General features: G+C 38.7%; 1 protein-coding gene across 2 annotated transcripts; it reads left to right on the top strand.

Annotated features, from left to right (window-relative positions):
- The first annotated feature begins 1,035 nt into the window (after positions 1-1,035).
- LOC131217332 (glycosyltransferase BC10-like) lies at positions 1,036-18,104 on the top strand. 2 transcript variants are annotated; one of them, XM_058212244.1, is made up of 11 exons: positions 1,038-1,303; positions 2,779-3,303; positions 5,115-5,213; positions 9,461-9,561; positions 9,670-9,741; positions 10,191-10,281; positions 11,802-11,882; positions 16,629-16,691; positions 16,795-16,917; positions 17,161-17,199; positions 17,536-18,104. In XM_058212244.1, exons 2-11 carry the CDS (start codon positions 2,920-2,922, stop codon positions 17,662-17,664), a joined length of 1,182 nt encoding a protein of 393 aa, XP_058068227.1. In that variant the 5' UTR covers positions 1,038-1,303; positions 2,779-2,919; the 3' UTR covers positions 17,665-18,104. The 2 variants fall into 2 exon arrangements, with proteins under 2 accessions (XP_058068228.1, XP_058068227.1); XM_058212245.1 differs by lacking the exon at positions 16,629-16,691 and having other exon boundaries at positions 1,036-1,303.
- Positions 18,105-19,534: the final 1,430 nt, after the last annotated feature.

The following is a 19,534-nucleotide window of genomic DNA, read 5'->3' as shown; positions in this document are numbered from 1 at the left end:
TTTCAATGGTAGGATTTAAATCCCCACCGGTTAATATAGTGTGGTCCACTTGAGTCTTCGAGCTAAATCCTTTTTTGGCTAATATTCCAAAATTATCTATGAAAATAAACGGACCACATGAATAAAACATATATATCACAGTGGGCCCCACAAACCCCTGACATGACCGTTCCTCTCTAGCTCCGTCCTACTGGGGGTTAGTACCCAATCCGCGCCCATCAGATGCAACTTATCTGCTACCCTGACCGTGGGGCCCACTTCCATTCATTCATTGTATGTCCGCGTGTTGTCGATGCATTTTGCCAGCTTATTTTAGGACATCGCCCACGTAAGTATAAATGAGGTATACAACAACACATAAACAGTGGTTATCGACCATTGAAATCTCTTGTGGGTCACAAAAGTTCTGGATAAAGCTCTTTTTTTGAGCCATGAAAGTTGCCGATTTTTATATTTTGCCTTCATCCAGGTCCGTACGACCTTATCAACGGTTTGGATGGTAAATAAACATTACGGTGGACTCCAGGAGGGTTTTAATGGTGGGCTTTCGATTATCATTGTTTCTACCGGTGTGGTCCACTTGAGATTTACATCTATTTCATTTATAAAATCATACCCTAAAATAAGTTGGTAAAACTTATGGACGGCGTGGATATGAAATGCATGCATATATGTGGGCCCCACGTTCATTGTCCGACCCACATCACATGTGCCTGGTCGCAGCCAGGTCCGTCCGTATATCCTCAGATACGTATACAGATACATACCCGTATATCCAAAACGAGAAACGATCCTGACATCCAGTGCTCAGAGAACAATTCAAGTTATAGTGCTCCCTAGTGAAACTATAACACTTGGGAAGTCCACATAACCAATCTGGACCGTCCATTAAGTCCATCATACATTCAACTTACTACCGTGTATCAAATGCCATACTATACCAGAGTATAAAACAACTTCCCGAACTCTCGCAGAGTACTGGATCATTTCCTTACACGAATATAATAAAAAGTCGCCGGCTCTAATCCTTCTTGTTGGAACGATCGAAACGACTCCGACTGTAAAAAAAAAAAAGAAAAGAGAGAGAGAGACTCGACAAACACAAACACAAATAAAAACTATTTTTTCTTTTCTCTTTTTATTTTCTCCACTCTCTCTCTCTCTCTCTCTCTCTCTCTCTCTCCTGCCCTAGATCTCGTAAAATCCTCCTTTCCAGTCGGAATCTCCATCTGTTTTTTCTCCGTTTCTCTCTCCAGATCGTCGCATCGCTCCGGTTCTAAGTCCTCCCGCACTTGATTCTCAGGTATTCTTTCCCCCTTTCTCCGATTTTTCCTTTAAAAAAAAAACGAATTTTGCTGTTTTTTGAGCTCAGAATGGTTCGATTTTTTGTTTCATTGAATTTCCTTGGTCGATTTGATTGATTTCTGTTGAAATCAACGGATTTTGATGTTTTCGATTCGGTTTTTGAAGAATCTGAGCTGGAAATTGATCTGGCGACGGGTTGGTTTTGGTTCGTGATTTTCGTATCGGATTTGACGGTCGGGAGCTGGAAATGGCGTTGATTGTCGTGTATTTTGTTTCATTTTTGTAGATTTGTTTCTTATTTGCAGAATCTGCAGTGGTGGCGGATTTGAATTTTCTTTCTTTTTCAGCCATCTCTCTCTCTGTAATTTTTGTATTTCATTTGATTTGTTGGCAAGAATAATAATGTTATCGTTGTTCATTTCCTTTTTCCCTTTTCTGTATCTCTTTGATATTTTTATTTTCTTATCGTTGTTGGTTGATTTGATTTGGTCAGATTGGTTTGATATCTCTGAAAACCAATTACAAGCTACAGAATTTCAAAATAAAAACAGAGAAAAGATCTCTCTGTTCTTTTTTTTTTTTTCTGGATAATTTTGAGTTGTGTTTAAATAATTATTAATTCGAGATTCTTTAACATTGGATTGGATTGAAAATAATCAGTAAAAATTACTTACACTTGCATACTTTATCCATTGACTTCCTTTTCAATCCGAAGGAAGTCAATATATTTCTTTTTATTATAGGGTCCGCTTCTTTTGTTTGATTGAGACTTGAATTTATGCATGCGGTGTTGGTCTTTATCATAGAACGGGCCACTGTTGGTATTCTTTGTTTTTAGTTTTCAGATTTGAAAAATGAAATTGTTAACGTCTAGCAGTGGAAATAGTGTATTGATGAATTCGGTAAATGATGTGTGGTGTTACCTGTGATCTTTGAAATTTGGTGACTCTTTTTGTCTCTAAGGTTAACTTCTGCTCCTCCTGTTTCTCTCCCTTTTTTAAAATTAGAAATAGAAAGGCATATGTTTTAAGCCACGGCCAATAGAATTGAGTACGTAGTTGAGTTGGGTGGTTGCTTCTACATAAATCACAAGTGGCCATTTCTAATAGGAGTTGAAATGGCATGGCTTACTATCTGGGTTTGAAATGTACCTTTCTCGGTTTCGTATTTGAAACTCCTGCACCACCTGAACAGCTTTTTTTTTTTTTTTAAATAAAAATTAAAACTCTAATCTGAAGAAGCACTGGATGCATTGAATCCTGAATTTGGGGGATGTCCAGCTCACCCATGTATGTCTCCTTGTTGGAAACCAAAAATCCATACTTGGAGATAATGTTCGTTACCGGATTGTTGGTTAGCTTTTTCTGGATTGTCGATTTGCCTGATGAACTTTTAGGTTGTAAGAAATGGTAAATATTTCTTTGCTACTACTGATTAGGGATTTGATTTGATTTATTTTTATTTTTGTTTCAGATTCTTTTGTATATCACTTGATTGGAAGATCAGCTGTTGAAGTCATTGTATGGTAATCTGTCCTATTCAAGACTCAGACAGGTCGAAGATTCGAGAAGGAGAGAATGCATGTGTAGATAATGGTTTGATGGGATTATTTGGATGAAGATACCTAAGGCGTGGCGGCTTGGCATCGGAGAGATGCATATCGTGCCAGCCACACGCCACAGATCTCCTTCAAGGAGGCCGCCATGGATTATTATTTTGGTTTCTTTGGTGTGCTTGTCGCTGATCGGAGCTTATGTTTTTCCACCTAGACGCTATGCTGCTTGTTACTTGTTTGCTTCCAGCGTTTGCAGTCCTTTTAAGCAGTGGCTCCCACCTGTTCCTGCGAGGCTCTTAACCGATGATGAGATTGCCTCCCGTGTTGTTATTAGGGACATTCTGAACTCACATCCAATTCAGCCAAAGAATCCCAAAATTGCATTCATGTTCTTGACTCCAGGTCCATTGCCTTTTGAGAAGCTCTGGGAGAAGTTCTTCCTTGTAAGATTTTCTTGTCTGTCCTCTAAATAATACATGATGTGCCATTTATTTAGCTCTTTTACCTTATTCCGCGCCGCCTCCCCCCCCCAAATATACTTCTTCCATATATTTTTATGCCATTATTGTTCCTTTTGATTAATGAGAAAAGAAACATTCTATCTACCCTTTTTCTCAAAATTTCCAAACAAAAGACTGAACTCAACGGTTAATCCAGGACTTCCATTGCAAATCTATATCACAGTTGTTAAACAACCTGAAGGAACCTAGGCACTGAACCCCCTTGGGTGCCAAGACAATCCCTCAGTGAACATTGGGAGGAATAAATTCTAAAAAATGTTTTCATGTAAAGAAGCATAATATTTAAGGTAGACAGCAGTATGACAAATGAAATAACATAAAAATAGTGTTAATATTAATTAACTAAGCATGCAAAGAGTAATCTAAAACATCATCGATCATGAATTATATTACTGTCATAAGTCTTAAACTTCATGGAAACCATCTAGTTTTAAACCATAAATTGCAATTATTGTTCATAGAATTGATGTATGATTCTTAATGGCTGTATGATGGCGTTTGGGGTTTGGAGGCATGAGGGAAAAACTAGCCAACTGATTCTCTTTTGGAAAGGAGATAACAGCTTTTAAAAGCATAGAAGCAGTGATTTACACCTTGGGTCCTGTCTCCTGTGAGGTTGCCTCGGCCCTAGATGGCAGTCAATCACCTGTTTTGTCACTTACAACCCTGGGTGATTGCCTAGACCCGTATAGCTTTAGCGACTTTAGCCTGGGTGATATACCCATGTGCTGTTGCCTAGGCAAAGTGCCTTGACTGCTTCGACCCATTTACGAGATGAGGGGGAACGAGGGTGTTGGGCATTTTACCAAAAGGATGGTCCTAGGGAAGCTCCCCTGCTGTTCACAGGGCATGCACCACAAATATGAACCATAGAAATAGCGGAAACCACCATAGATTGCTCATATCCCCAAATCAAGCTGATTAGACAATCCTGCCTCTGATTATTGGACACTCATTGAAATAGATTTCATTTTCACTGCCCACTAGTTGTCTGCCAATCTGCTGGTCACACCATACTCTACATCTAATTTTTGGCTTATGATCCATCTAAAGTGGGTTACACTCTTTGCTTGGTTCGAATTTGGGGTACATGCCACATGTACTGTAGGTGAGGCCTTTGCAGTTGTTCCAGCACCTTGTCATTTCCTGTTAGATGAATGTCCAAAAGAGTTCTCTTATGTTTAGTGGCACCATTGAAGGTTGCAAAAAGGCATAAGATTGCATGTTGGACCATATTGCTTAGGGCAGAAGATATTGAGAAGATGTGCTGAGTTTTAATTTTCTCAGTCTCGATATCCTTTTTCAACATTGAAAAAAGTATACAATTTTGTGATATCTTGCTTATGTTTATTTATTAAGTCATCTTGTCTGGTTATGCAATAGGAGTGTATTAGAACTAAAAGGAAGAGGATAGGCTGGTTAATAACTTGCTGGATGCATGTAATAGAGCAATGACATATGACACCCATGGATTGCTGACTCCTCCACGTCTGATGTGACTTGTCGAAGTCGACTCAGACTTGGCTGAGCCTGCCCCTACTTGACTCAGGACTAGATGAGTCAGTCGAAGTTGTTGAATCAGAAAACCATGATGACAATAGATGGTCTCATATTCGTGGAATACAAAGGGCGATGATTTTGCAATCTTGATAAAAAAAAAGGTGCTGCTTAACTAGTAGATATTGTCCTATAATTTTTCTGAATGTGTATCTATTATTGATCTATATTTACAGGGCCACGAGGGAAGATACACAATTTATATACACGCTTCTAGGGAAAAACCTGAGCATTTGAGTCCGTTATTTGTTGACCGAGAAATTCACAGCGAGAAGGTACTTGAATCTTTTTATTCACCTGCACCTTTCATTTCATGAATGTGTGGACTTTTTATGAATTAGTTTGCATAGCTTCTTTGGAACTTGTTTTTTACGTTAACCTTTCTATATCGTTCTTTTGATAATAAACAATATTTTATTTAAGAAGCAAGAGAAACATCTAGGCGGAGGGAATGTGTTTCAAATATAAAGATTTCCTCCACCTTCTTTGACTAACACATCGGCTAACTCCTTACTCTTCAGTTCAGCCTCACTACGACATGGGCAAACAAAATGTTTATCCTAGAAGCTAGTTGATGAATCTCGTAAAAAACGAAAGCTAGCCACATGGTTTGGAATGTGAGTTTGCTATCCACGAGAATATTGATTCACTTTCCATGGTGTCCTCACTCCTCCCACAAAATGAATTGGAAAAATCCAAAACCTTCTCTAAGAGCGTTTTCTTCTATTCCATTAAGCATCTTTCAAAAAATAAAAAAATCCTCATCCTGTTGACCTGGGAAAACACTTTGTAATTTAACCTCTTCTGTCTCTAATAACTCCTCCACACCGGATGGACCTGGATTACCAGTTGAAGATCCATTGGAACAGATTTCCAGATGCTGGAAGGGGGTCATCTCCACTTCTCTCTTTCATTTGGTTTTTTCCTTCTGCTATCAATGATCTTAATTCAATCAATCATTGAATCCAGTAAGGACACTCCTCAGCATTCTTCTGTGAGAAGCGTCCACTTGACCTACTTTTGATCTTTTCTACAACCTTCTCCACTGAAGATGCCACATTATGGAGTATGGGGTTGATACACTTTCCAAATGCCAAAAAAGAAAAAGGAAGCATTGGGTCCATACTCCAAACTTTTAAAGGTTGCCTCCCAACTTAACATTTCTATATCCTTGAATTCATAAGCTTTTTACTTGGAAAGTTGTGATGAAGATTAGAAACTTGTCATTGTCCATGCTGTTGCTGATCCCCAATAGCTGGGGCAAAGCTATGATAATGATGATGATTATCCATGATGTGATAATCTGAAGCATAAATATCCTTTGGTTGCTTGCTCTGTGAATTTTACATTATCTTTCCATTCAACATTTTGGAAAGATACATAATCTCCTTACGCTCCGTTGAAAATTATCAATAGTTGAGGGGGAACATGATCCTTTCCGCCATTCTGTGTCAAGGGGAAGGCAAACAAAGATCATTTCAGAATAGATTAATGTGTGTGCATGCGTGTCAATGTTTCTAGTGAAAATGGTGGACATACATGTATTTGTGTGCTAATGCAGTAAACTATGCAAGAATTCACCTCCAAGACTACCACATGGTTGATGATTTTTTTATTTTTATTTTTGAAAAGTCACGAGATATATATTAGAACAAAAGGAACAGGATTACAAACAAAAGATTGAAATACCTTCAATAATGGATCCTTAGATGATTGTAAGTCTGTAACAGTCTTCTAGTTGCTAGAACTGGAAAGAAAACTAGAATGGAGTCATTTTGATTAGGGGAATGATCACATGGAATCTACTCCACCACAGCTATGGTGGAACTGGAGACAAGTTATATCAGGACACTTGGACATCCAATCAACCGATCCGGACTGTCCATAGGTCCAATACATTTCATGGGCTTCCTTAAAAAAATCACAACCATTGGACGATCAAATTTATCCATTTGACGGCCTTCTTTTTTGTAGCCATTTTTTTCCCAAGCCATGGATGAGATGGTTAGGAGATGACCTACTGAAAGTGATGCTGTAGAAACATAAGCTATCGATGATGAGGCTAACAAAGAGTAGTATCAAATTTGTCGATTGGACCTATTTCATATATATGAACTTGACTGTTCATTTTAGCCTATGATCGGATATTATGATGGTCTGATTGGTGTGAATTTTTCATGGGATCCCGTGAAATCAGAAATGTATCCTAGACTTAATGGAGCATCCAGATCTTATCATGGGTGTTCAAGTGTCATGATTGAACATGATGCTGGAGTTGACTCCATGTGAGAATTCCCATTTAAAAAGAAACCTCAAAAAAACTTCCATTCCACTCCATATTCAAGTGTTGCATATATATATTTATAGGATTGAATCCCTATTCAGAAGCTTTTAGAAAGAATCCAGAAGATCCCGTCATCTGATCCCTATTATTGGCTGGGAAGTTTCTAGAGAGAAGCTTCTAGAAAGTCTCTTACTGACCCAAATAAAGTCTCCTAAGATAATCAAATAATATTTCTTCTACTTGCAATAAAGAAAGGAAACAAACATCAAATAAACATAATATTGGACTACAGAGTTCAAAATCCAACTAGAACCCTTCTATACAAATTGTATAGAAAAAAAATTGTTTTTTTTTTTTCCGAAGATTATAATTGTAGACTTGTTGGGGCTGTACAATCCATGGAACTCATCCAAACAGGCCGATTGGTTAGTATATATTGCAGATAGCGCTGTATGGATGGACAAGTGAACCCGACGGTCTAATCAATCATCAATCAAAGCCATCCAAGTGGATATGTGGGGTCCTGTCCAATTGGATCCTGATCTGTCATTAACTGGTCTAGATCATTAATCTCGGATAAGGATGATCTTGAACCTGAATGGTTGGATAGGCCTGATCTGAAATCTGGACCCTGATGGGCCAAATTTGGGCCACATATACATCTGAACCCTTGGATGGGTCTGATCGTAAACAGGCGTTAATATTGACCTATTTGGGCGTCAATAGAATGATTGGATGGCCTACATCCATCATGTGTTGTTGGGGGCTTTTGTTTGTGTGCTTTTGGAGTTTTGGTTTGTAGATACATAACTGAAGGCGACACATTTGGTTCTGTTACTTTTGCAAACAATGGCTAGGCTCCTATGTTAGTTTTTCACAACTAAAAAATTGGTGGAGACTCTTCGACCATACACATGGCATAGTTTTACAGCTATCCAAACTGTCCAAGTTGCTGACCCAACTGTGGATGGAGCATAACCAAATTGCACGCAGAAGAGACCATTATCTATCTCATTTTGTCCTTTGAATTTGGACCACTTACTATTTTATTCTTAACCATCAATTTCATTCCCATTAATTGGATGATTTGTTTGCTTAATCAGTGTGATTTTAGAGATATGCTCCATCCATGATGGGACCTACAATTTAGATGGTCTGGACAGCTGTATATGAATGCCTCATGTGAGGAGGATGACTTGCTACCATATTTTGAATTGTGCAAAACCAATGCAGGAGTCTGCCCCTGCAAACAAATATTATGCCTTCGTATATTTTCTGCTTGATTGTAGTTGTTTGGTGGGTTCACATTCAGCATATGAGAAGACCGTTCTTTTATGGGTGATACTGGGTGTTTGTTGTGGATATTTTGAATATCCTTCCCTGGATTGAAGTAACGTCCATCAATTCGATGTAGAGGAGAGTAGCGACGCAGGATCACATCTCTTTCCCTGATGCTATGATCTGTTTGCCTTGCTTTGAACTTAACAGATGAGGTTTAGCCTAGTGCTGTTTGCATCTCTTCCTTCTTATGACCTAAAATAGGTCTTTCCTGGTGTTTTTATTATTATTTTTTCCTTCTTCTTTTTTGGATAATTTTTAGTGTTAGGTAGATATTTGTCTATGTATTTATTGGAAAAGGTTCTGCGCGCACATATCTCCAAACATCCAATAAAGGTGGGTGAGAATCTTAACACACATTTCGAACCAGGCCTTCGAAAATTTGCATTTTAATTGCTTGCTAAATTCCTGCTAACCGGCTTTAAATGGTAGGAGACGTGTGCGTTGAAGTTCCTCTATTTATTTTTTGAGTAATGATTATTTCATTGCAAAATAAAATACAATCACCAATATTTTATATCCAACATCAGGTTGCTGTCTGGCACTCCATTTTGAGGTCTGTTTCAAGTACCTGTATCCATAAGCATGTGGCAATTCTGAATACTTAAGCAAATCCTTTATCCGGGATTGTGTTTATAAAGTCGGAGTTACAGATATAAGTCTAAAAAAGGATCATTTAAGATAATAGAAATTATCACATGATGATTTCTGATCAAGAAGAACTAGATAACTTTGACGTTTTGAGTTGTGATTATTTTGACAATTCTAATTATTAGTTATGAATTCAAATCGGAATTTGTTTTGGGAGTAGATGAGTCGCTTGAAAGCTCTTCTTGTGCCTATTTGGCAATTAAAATTGGATTGGCAGATTGATGACATAACTGGAACGCATGCATGCAGGTGGTCTGGGGGAAAATTTCTATGGTCGATGCAGAGAAGAGGCTTTTAGCAAATGCACTTGAAGACGCCGATAACCAGCATTTCATTTTGCTCTCTGACAGGTGATCAGCTCGCAAAATTTTAACTAAATCCCTGTCTCCCTTTGAATTGCTTCTATGGTGCTCTAGTCTGCACTTTGGATTAATATATTTTTTCTTCTTTCATTGCAGTTGCGTGCCACTACATAATTTTGATTATGTGTTTAACTATCTGATGGAATCAAATATCAGCTTTGTTGACTGGTAAGCTCTTCTTGTTATGGAACTTATTCTGGGTTGTTTTTGTTTTGGCTCTTGTGAGGTTTGTGGGTTTGTTGTAAAGTTTGGTGCTGCAAGTTCAAAGTATCAATACTACAATCTTCCTATGACTATATCAGAATTAATCACCTACAACTGGACCCTTTTTTATAAGCATTTTACCCTTGGAAATATCATATATTTTCATGGGCAAAACTGGAAACCTAAATTCTGAAGGCATTAGCAGATCAAGTTGTAGCAAATAACCTGTTGTAGTTGTTGATCACTCTAATTATGCTGAGTCGATCACTATGTGGTTTGCAGGATTTGGGCTGTTTGCTTCTGTCGAGATTAAATTTATTCTGTCTTTTGCAATATCAAATAACCGAGCAATCTGATCATAATGCACAAACTTCCTTTTTACTCTTATGCAATATTCCTTTTTTCTTTTTCAGCTTCGAGGATCCCGGTCCACATGGAACAGGAAGGTATTCTGAACACATGTTGCCTGAGGTTGAAAAGAAGGTCTGGAGGAAAGGCGCACAGGTATATTCATGAAGTCTACATGTGTTTATTGAAGTGATCAAAGGCTCAATGCCAACCAGAAAAAATCAATATCTGAGGTTGTTTTTTTTTTGTTTTTTTTTCGAAAGATAATATCTGAGGTTGTTCAGTACATGTAGTTATGAGCTGAATTGATTTTTTTCCAAAACATGCAACTAATAAAGACTAGTAACAGTACTTTCCTTTTTTGATTGATGCTAAAACAATTTGGATTTTATAGAATGTGGGGCCCCACATGACAGCTCCCGTGTGGGTTCTGATTCTCACGTCGGGCTGAAACATGTATCCGAGATCTGGGCCTTCCATTCGGCCTTGCAACACTGGACATGCCATATATTAAAAATCAGGGCGGCACATTCATCTGGTGAGCCACACATATATGTTGAATCTGGATTGCTGGACTTTCTTTTTCCTAACCGTCCATTTTTTTTCATACAAGTTTTACCTCGCTGATCAACGCACCAACATTTTTTTGTCCATGGCATGTTCATAGTGTACCCTACTTGATGAAGGGGCCGGATCTCGTATACATGTTCCTTCGAATGTGGGAACCAAGCCTCTTCACATGAATGGCCCCTCATTGAAACACGGCCCATAAGATTTTAGTTTCCTTTAAAAAAAGTAATTTTTTGCATGACATAATCAGTATATTGGATATCCAAAATTATCTTACATTTTATGCTAATCATTTAGCCATTTCAATCTTAGTCTACCTATAGCACTACATGGGTATAGCCGGGCATATCTGTTTGTGTTTAGTCTATTGACCAGGGGGTCCCATACACTGGCCTCCAGGAAAACCAAAGACTATACATGGTAGGCTCTGTGTGTGTATGTGTGTTCACGAAATTTAGTAGGCTGCACAGAAATAGTGAACTTGTATATCATATTGATTAAAATAACTAGCTTATCTATCATGCTATTGCTATATCCTGTTTATAATACGATGTTACTTGGTATTAGAAAATCTACATAAGTATAAAAAAAGCAATTTTATTTTTTATTTTTTTTATTTTTTTTCTATTGAAGTAAAAATCAAGTTTTTAGCTACAAAGTGCAAAGGAAAGATTATTATAAACTAAAATTTGTATTAAATTGTTTCATGGGTGTAATTATTTAGTCCAATGATACATTATTGATGGGATTTAGGCAGGACCCATTTAATTTAGTCTTTGTGCATGAAACCATTTGTTCATTGATGATAGACCAAAGCATCTTCTTGGAAACTGACTTGATGTTCCCAGACACGTCGTGTATATCTACCAGTTGCTTCTTATGCTTAAACTTGTAACTTTCATGGTCTGTGATTGCATATTTGATGAATGCATTCCTCAGGTTCTCCTTTGCATTTTTCCTCCACCTCTCCATTTAGCCTTGCATAACCAAAACCACGGTGTACTGTAGGAAAGAGTATATATTTACATGGTTATGTCAAGTTTTTCTATTTAGTAGGTTTTCCTCACACTCCTTGCAGTGGATTTTAACTTGTATGCATGTTGCAGTGGTTCACCGTGAAGAGGCAGCATGCTGTGCTTGTTTTGGCCGACAGCCTCTACTACTCCAAGTTCAAGTTTTACTGCAAGGTATGTTGGTGCCTTCAGCTTTTTCTCTTTTTTGGGTTTTTGTATGCTCCTGGACTTTTTTTTGTCAATTTTGTCATTTTTTAATTCAATGTCTCAGTTGGCTCTACAGTTGTACTTCGATGCTTGGTTGTCTGTTTCTCAATTTACATAGGTAGCATCTGGATAGAACTTTTCTCAAGAAAAGCTCGTTTAGGTAAGTGCCTGCATGAAAATTATTACTAGGAGTAAATAAGCAAAAGCATCCTATGACTTAATCCTGATTGAAAAGAACCATATTGAAAGAATATTGAAAGACTATTATTTATAGATGGGTAGAAGTACAATTTAGAAATTTGCCACCTTCGTGATGCTACAAAAAAAAAAGGCCTCTTCAAGGTAATTATTCACATGTGGTAAGCTAAGCATCCTGTCCATTGGAAAGATTGCCATTTATCCTTCATCTATGATTCCCAGATACAGAACGGGTATGGATCTGGATACACACATCAATTTGGGAAGCTGCATATGACTGTGTTTCCCAAAATCTAGGACAGTTGCTCTATCAATATCACACTTGATATATATATATATATATGGAAAAGGTTCTATGTGGTCGAGGTCATGGGAACTTCCCATGAGGTTGAGCTGTGTGGGCCCCACCGTGATGTGTGTCGAACATCAACACTGTGCATTTGATGGGTCCCCTTTAAATTATGGGATATCCCAAAAATAAGCCGTACACGGAACACAGGTGGGCCATACCATCTAAAATCATGTGAAGACATGCCTAAAACATATAAAAGCACTTTGTGGGGCCCACTTGAAATTTGGATGCGTCTGAAACTTGGTCTGACCCCTCATCCAAGTGGGACACACATAATGGATGGGCTGGATTTGTGAACCACATCTCAGTGGGCCCAACAAATGATTATGAATGTTTTAATGGAGGGTAACCCCTGTCAAATTTTGTATGTGGTGTGGCCCACAACAGTCACGGATTGACTTGATTTTTAAGCCCTAGGCCCACCATGGAATGGTGCATATGACTGATGGAGTAGATGTTCGACACGCATCACGGTGGGGCCCACACAGCTCGACCCCTCATGGGAAGTTCCCATGAGCTCGACCGTAAAGAACCTTTTCCCATATATATATATATATATATATATATATATATATTCACAGTGCTCATTATCTTTCTTTTAGGAAATAATTTAAAAAAAGAAGAGTTATGGGAAATCGTGCTGACTTTCCTTTCCCAAACTGGGGAAGTGCTTCCTAACATGCAGCAAAACCCTCCTGCGAATCCCCTCGAGAGAGGGGCCCTTGAGGAGCCGCCGCTGGCTCAAGAAACCGATGAAGTTCCGCACGCAAATCCCGAGCGTGTGGAACTTTGAAGTTCCATTCGCACAAAGCTCATAGAGCAAATTCGTAGCAAGTGCTATATATATATATATATATATATATATATATATATATATATATATATATATATATATATTTCTATGAGTTCAGGAAATAAGTAACATAGTAAAATAGGGCATTTTTTAAATTGTAACTTACAGGTATCTTCCCAGTAATCTGGTACAAGTACTGGTATTCACACACACACACACACGCACACACAAACACACATTTCTCTGAGTTCAGGAAATAAGAAACATAGTAAAATAAGACATTTTGAAATTGTATCTTACAAGTATCTTCCCAGTAATCTGGTACAAGTACTGGTATTGACACACTACCTTACCAGCGCTCTAAGCATATGCATGTTTCTGGGTATATATCCAGTATCATTACTGCTTGCAACACAGCAGTTCCCGGCACTCTGAGGGGTCATTTAGCCAGAGGAAAAAGCCTAGTCTCTTGGTAAAGTTATTTTGGGATCGAAATTTCCAATTGAGATGTATCATGGATTTAGCATATTTGCTGTTTGGCAAATACACTATTATTCCTAGAATAAGATTTTATTATGTTTGGCAGATGTCTTAGAACTCATCTGAACTGCTAATTCGTTTCAAACATTCTATTTGGTAAACATCCATCACATGTGTTGTTATCTTTATATGTATCGCACCCTTGTGATACAGAAACATGTATCAACGTCGTCGATTATATCACAGGTACCGGGAAATGTGTTGCCGTCTGTGGACTGTGGGAAACATTAGGAACATGGTGGACTTTTTCAGCAAAGCTTCAGGAGATGTTAGAATATACATTATTACACACTTATGACTCAATTAAAAAAAAAAAAAACACTGCATCGTAGTTTTCCATTGTTTAGGTGCAAATTCATGTGTTGTTGGCCATGCATTAAAATGATGCAGTTATATTCAAAAGGGGTTCATATCATTAAAATGCCATGCAACGAAAGTAATAAAACACAAACAATACAGCCAAAAATTAAAGAGAACAAAAAAAAAAATCCTTAACCTCAAACCCGCATGGAGTTATGAGGCAGATCGAAGTTGTCATCCCTATACCCAATGGAGCAGCCAGAATACTACTGCTCCACATATTGACGGTACTATGCCCATCTCATGAGTTGGTGATTGAGGATTTTTTTTTAAAAAAAAGTTTTTCTTTCTTTTTTTATTTTCACCAGAACTACATTGTTATCATTGATACATGCGATGTTGATTTTCACTAGAATTATGCAATTCATGTAATAATGTCGCATGCATTTGATGCTATAGTGCATTTATATGCGATATTTTGGAGATTGCGAAGCATCGGCATGTGTGAGTCGACAGTCGATATTATCAATATTTGTTGGGGGACTGCGGAAGCACGCAGAGATGAATCAAGTGAAGTAGTCCAATCACACCAAGCAAGCACAATGCAAACACAACGATTTAATGTGGAAAAACCCTTACGGGGAAAAACCACGGCACAAAGCGACAGATAATCACTATGAAAAGCATAAATTACAAGAGAAAAAAGCTTACCCGATCCAAACGACCTTGAATCAAACCCTTGATACACCCTTGAAACCGTTTGGACGAATTCGAAACCCTAGAATTATCTCCCAACCCCGTTTACACCCAAATATATAGCCTTTGGAAGAATCCCAAACGAAATCGGAAACAAATCCCACAAATTCGCGAAATTTGTGCAAATTCGCACGAAACTATTCGATGACATCGACACTTAACCTTCGATAGCTACTTCGATGTTATTAGAAATTACACCAAACTATCCAAAGGAAAAACATGAAATTCTAGAAAAGTTTGATGGCATCGAACTTAAACTCCGATGTCATCGAACATTCCTCGATGTCATCGGAAATGTCACCAATATGTCCAACAACCAACTGAGGAAATCTAGAAATTCTCGATGCATCGAGTAACTGTTCGATGACATCGTCAAGCCCTGTTTCTGAATAGATTTAAGACATCCAAAACAACAATATTTTGCATGATATTTAGGATATCGCGATGTTTCCTGTGATATTTCCCATGGTCAAGAAAAGGTGCAAATTGTGTATCTTAGAGTGCCCAATCATTGATATGGATGGTGGATCATGTGGTCTCATCACCTTTGATGCCCATATATTAAAAAGAAAAAAAAAAACACTCAAATCGGATCATCGTACCATCTAATTGATGTCCATGAAAATGCAGTCTCCTAATTGGTCATATTGGAAAAGGTCCGACCATCTATCTGGCCCATCCCACATGTGCATACCACCTTTGATTGATCGTGCATCTCAAAAATCACATCGACCAAATGATCATCCATCTAGAACTTCCATTATGTGTGCTGTTAGTGCCTCTCAAGAAGCAATTGCCATCTTAACCATTTGATCAATGTCTAGGAAAATCGATGGTCCAGATTGACTGTTATTTGGAAGGTATGTTAATTGATGTAGACCGTCTATAATGTAGGCCCCCTTCTTTTGTTGCTTGTGCATCTAAAAAATCTCCTTTGTAAGATGATTTTAACCATAGGTGGTGAGGAAATGGATGGTCTAGATTGATAATGCTACAGGTGGTTTGATCATTGATTTGAGCCATCTGTCATGTGGCGCCCACCTTTTATTGTGCTCTACTCATAAGAAACACTTGATCAAATGATTTTTACTGTTTGATGAATGACATGAAACATGGGCAGCCCATATAGATTATATTAGGGAAGTCGAATCATTGATATGGACCATCCATCATGTGGGCCCCGCCTTTGATTCCCCATGCATCTCGAAATCAAGTTGATGTAACTGTCCAAGCCATCTGAATCAATAGCAAAGAAAATGGGTGGTCCACATTGATCATGTTTGCCCACATTTTATCGGACTATCCATCATATTTCTCAACCCTCTTGTGCGAACTCCTTGTTTTCTCATGTTTTTCCCTTGTCTAGAAAAAAACAGACCACATTTTGAGAATTCTAAAAGCATCCCAGAATAATTGTCACAGTTGATTTTTTTCCCTTGACCAAATGCCTTATCTTGGGATAAACACCAGAACTAGCTTATCCTAAACAGTTATTCTGGTTGTCAAACGGCCCTCAAGACTATCTAAAGCGAGTCGTGTTAAAACTTGGCTGCATTAAGTCCTTTTTAGGGCATCTTCCAACCATTTTAATCGGTTTTGCTAAAAAACGGACTGGCTCTAGTGAGTCATGAGTTTCCTAACCGTAGATTTTAACTTCCAGTGTTTCTCTGTTATGTTGTAGAAATATATTCACTGTTTGAAATACAGAATAAATGAACTCAAAAAAACTTTTTGAGCATTTGGGCTGATGTTGATGCTTGTTTCATTGTCACAGCCAGGTATGGAAGGCAGCCGCAATTGCTACTCCGATGAACATTATTTGCCGACCCTTTTCAATGTCAGCACATAAGACTAGTTGTCACCAGATGAGTTATTTTATCTGGTCCCTTGTTGCCAAATCGCTGAATTTTTTTTTCTCTCTCTCTCTCTTTTTTCCTCAGATGGTGGATCCCAATGGAATTGCAAATTGGTCCGTGACGCATGTAGATTGGTCTGAAGGAAAATGGCACCCAAAAGCGTATAGGGCTCAGGATGTTTCATTCGAACTCTTGAAGAACATTACGGTATGATTCTCTGCCCTTAAGAACATTGGGAAGGATCATTCAAGTTAGCCAGGAGTCGGTGCACAACTATGTCCTACTGTCCAGAGATGGAAGGCAGGTGGAACCCAGAAACGTTCCAAATGGGTTTTTGAAAAATGTGTTGGATTCCCATCTGCCTGGATGTGAGAGATAGGACTGCACCGACTCTTAAATTTAGTGTACGGGTCATTGATCTGGTTTGCTGCTGTTATTTACCATTTGCAGGCGATTGATGAGAGCTTGCATGTCACAAGCGATGAAAAGGTATGCATCGTATTTTGATTCAATTCAGTGCCCTTGCTCCACTACTGAATTTCCACCAGGGTTATGCATCATTAGTTTACTTTTGGGTCTGTTTGGATGCACATCCTCAAAAGTGGGTTTTTATAAAGGGGGTTTTAAGCCTGCTTTTATTAACACTTCTACTGATAGTGCAGTCCTTCATCTGTCATTGATATTTTCGACGATAGGCATCTGGTCTGTAGAAGTGAGCCTTGAAACATCCCACCATGTTATTTTAGTTTAGGGTGCGTTTGGTTGCACCAAATATCATAAAAAAATTTGTTGGCTGAAAAAAAAATGTATGCGGGACTCATGCAGAGAGAAATTCAAAGGCGGCCGTGCTTCTTGAATGGGTCAAAGCGACCATGTTATCTGTTTGCAAGGAAGTTCTATCCTGAAGCGCTCAACAATCTGATGCAATATTTCTCCAATTATACAAGTATTTGAGCAATCTCTCCTGTGATTATTATCATTATTCTTTGGTCGATCCTCAGCTGTCGGCCCCCACCTCACCCGACCCTGACCCACCCCGTGGTTCCTATTTATATAAATGTTGTAAAATGCAAATTGGCTCGAATGCCCGTCCCCACTCCACAACAACGGATTGCGGCCGGCAAAGCAAACCCGGGGGTTTAACTTCAAGTCTTGAGCAGGGCCAAGCCAGCAGCCAGCCAGCAGCTCTTTCGCTCTGCTTCTTCTTGGAGGTGATTGTTTTGCTATTTTTCTCTGCCCCTCCCCTCCTGTTTTCTCTTTTGTTCTTTGTTTTGGGTTTTTTGCTATCATGTGAATCTCTGGATTCAAGACAGAAATTTTGGTAATCCATTTAGCCTTTAAAAAAAAAAAAAAACAGGGAGGAAAATTGCAAGTGATTTTTATTTGGTTGTTTATTTTCTGGACAGAGGATTCACCACCATCATTATTATTAGTTATCAAGCATTCGGTATCTGTACATATGGTGCAAGTTTACTAGATCCAGGCCTTCCGTCCATTGGGCCCTATTCCACAAAAAAAAAAAAAAAAAAAAAAAAAAACAAAGAAAAGAAAAAATCACACCTTTTTCGTGATCCCTGCATGCTTCAATGCATGAAGGTTCCTCACAATCAATTGAATCTGTTATGACTGATCTGATTTCTTGGTGTATGGCCTATTCTTGTTAGTGCACAATAGATGAACGGTCTGGATCTCACGTGTACGGGAAGAATCTGCTTGTGAACTAAGATGTTTATCCCGGCATGCTCTCTCTTACCTTGGGAAGTTCTGTTCAGACCAGGGGTGACAATGGGCCCAGCCCCCCTAGCCTGGTCTTATTACCTGAAGCCCTGGCAATGGCTCCAAATCAGGTTGAAAATGCCTGATTTGAGAATGATCAAAGGTTCAAAATAAGTCATCATCATCATCTAAAGCTAACTGGGTCTGCCACGTGAATCCATTTCCACCATTCCACCCTATCAACTGCTCCACATCTTCAGTCAATCGGATCAAAGGTTTGAAATAAGTCTAATTTGATAATTTTTTCGGGTATCCGTCATCTACCATGAGTCCTATTATATGATTGGTTTAGATAATTGAAACGTTGATCTGGATCCAACAAGGATCTTACTGTCACAATTGTTTGGTGAAATGTCTTTGAACCGTCTTATCTTCTTTTGCATAATGGTGCCCCACTTGATGATTGGCTTGTGCTGGCTGCATACCAGGTTTAGATTTCAAGTCATGCCCAGCCCTAGCCCTAGAGGGCACGGACCATCAGCGATATTGGACGGAAAAAGATAAATAGAAACAATACATAGGAAGGTGGGCCATAGCTGATCATACATGTATAGCCCATCATCTCCTTTGGATTGTGTGATCAGATGGTGAGTACAAGGGAGTAGCCAGCCTGCTTCACTGACTGCTTAAACAGGAGAAAATGCAAATTCACATGATTGATTCCACATAGCATTCTAAGCTTGCCATGCTACCCCTTTTCTACTGTTGTAGGACCACCCAAGTGCAAAAGGTGGGCCCCATCGTACGAATCACATTGTAGGGAAACGGATTGGCCACTCCCTCTGCCACCAGCCAATGGCTGGTGGTCGGTGCTCTTTGGGCCCCACAATGATGTATGTGTTTCATCCATGCCGTCCATATATTTTTATAGATCATTTTATGGTACGAGACCAAAAATGAGGTATATTCTAATCTCAAGTGGACCACATTATAGGAAACAGTGTTGAACGAGCGTTGACCATTAAAAAAATTTTGGGCCGTAAAAGTTTCGGATCAATCTGATCTTTGTTTTTTTCCCTTCATCTAGGTCTGTATGACCTAATAAACA

This window comes from Magnolia sinica, chromosome 10 (assembly GCF_029962835.1).
Source record: "Magnolia sinica isolate HGM2019 chromosome 10, MsV1, whole genome shotgun sequence".
NCBI lineage: Eukaryota > Viridiplantae > Streptophyta > Magnoliopsida > Magnoliales > Magnoliaceae > Magnolia > Magnolia sinica.
This window is presented reverse-complemented; position numbering and strand designations above follow the sequence as displayed.

What these genes read in the sequence shown, in the direction of transcription:
- LOC131217332 (XM_058212244.1), top strand. Translation starts at nt 2,920, where the DNA reads ATGAAGATACCTAAGGCGTGGCGGCTTGGCATCGGAGAGATGCATATC. An exon ending in TCTGGAGGAAAGGCGCACAG is followed by an intron (nt 10,282 to 11,801) that starts GTATATTCATGA and finishes TGCATGTTGCAG; the next exon opens with TGGTTCACCGTGAAGAGGCA. An exon ending in AACTCTTGAAGAACATTACG is followed by an intron (nt 16,918 to 17,160) that starts GTATGATTCTCT and finishes TACCATTTGCAG; the next exon opens with GCGATTGATGAGAGCTTGCA.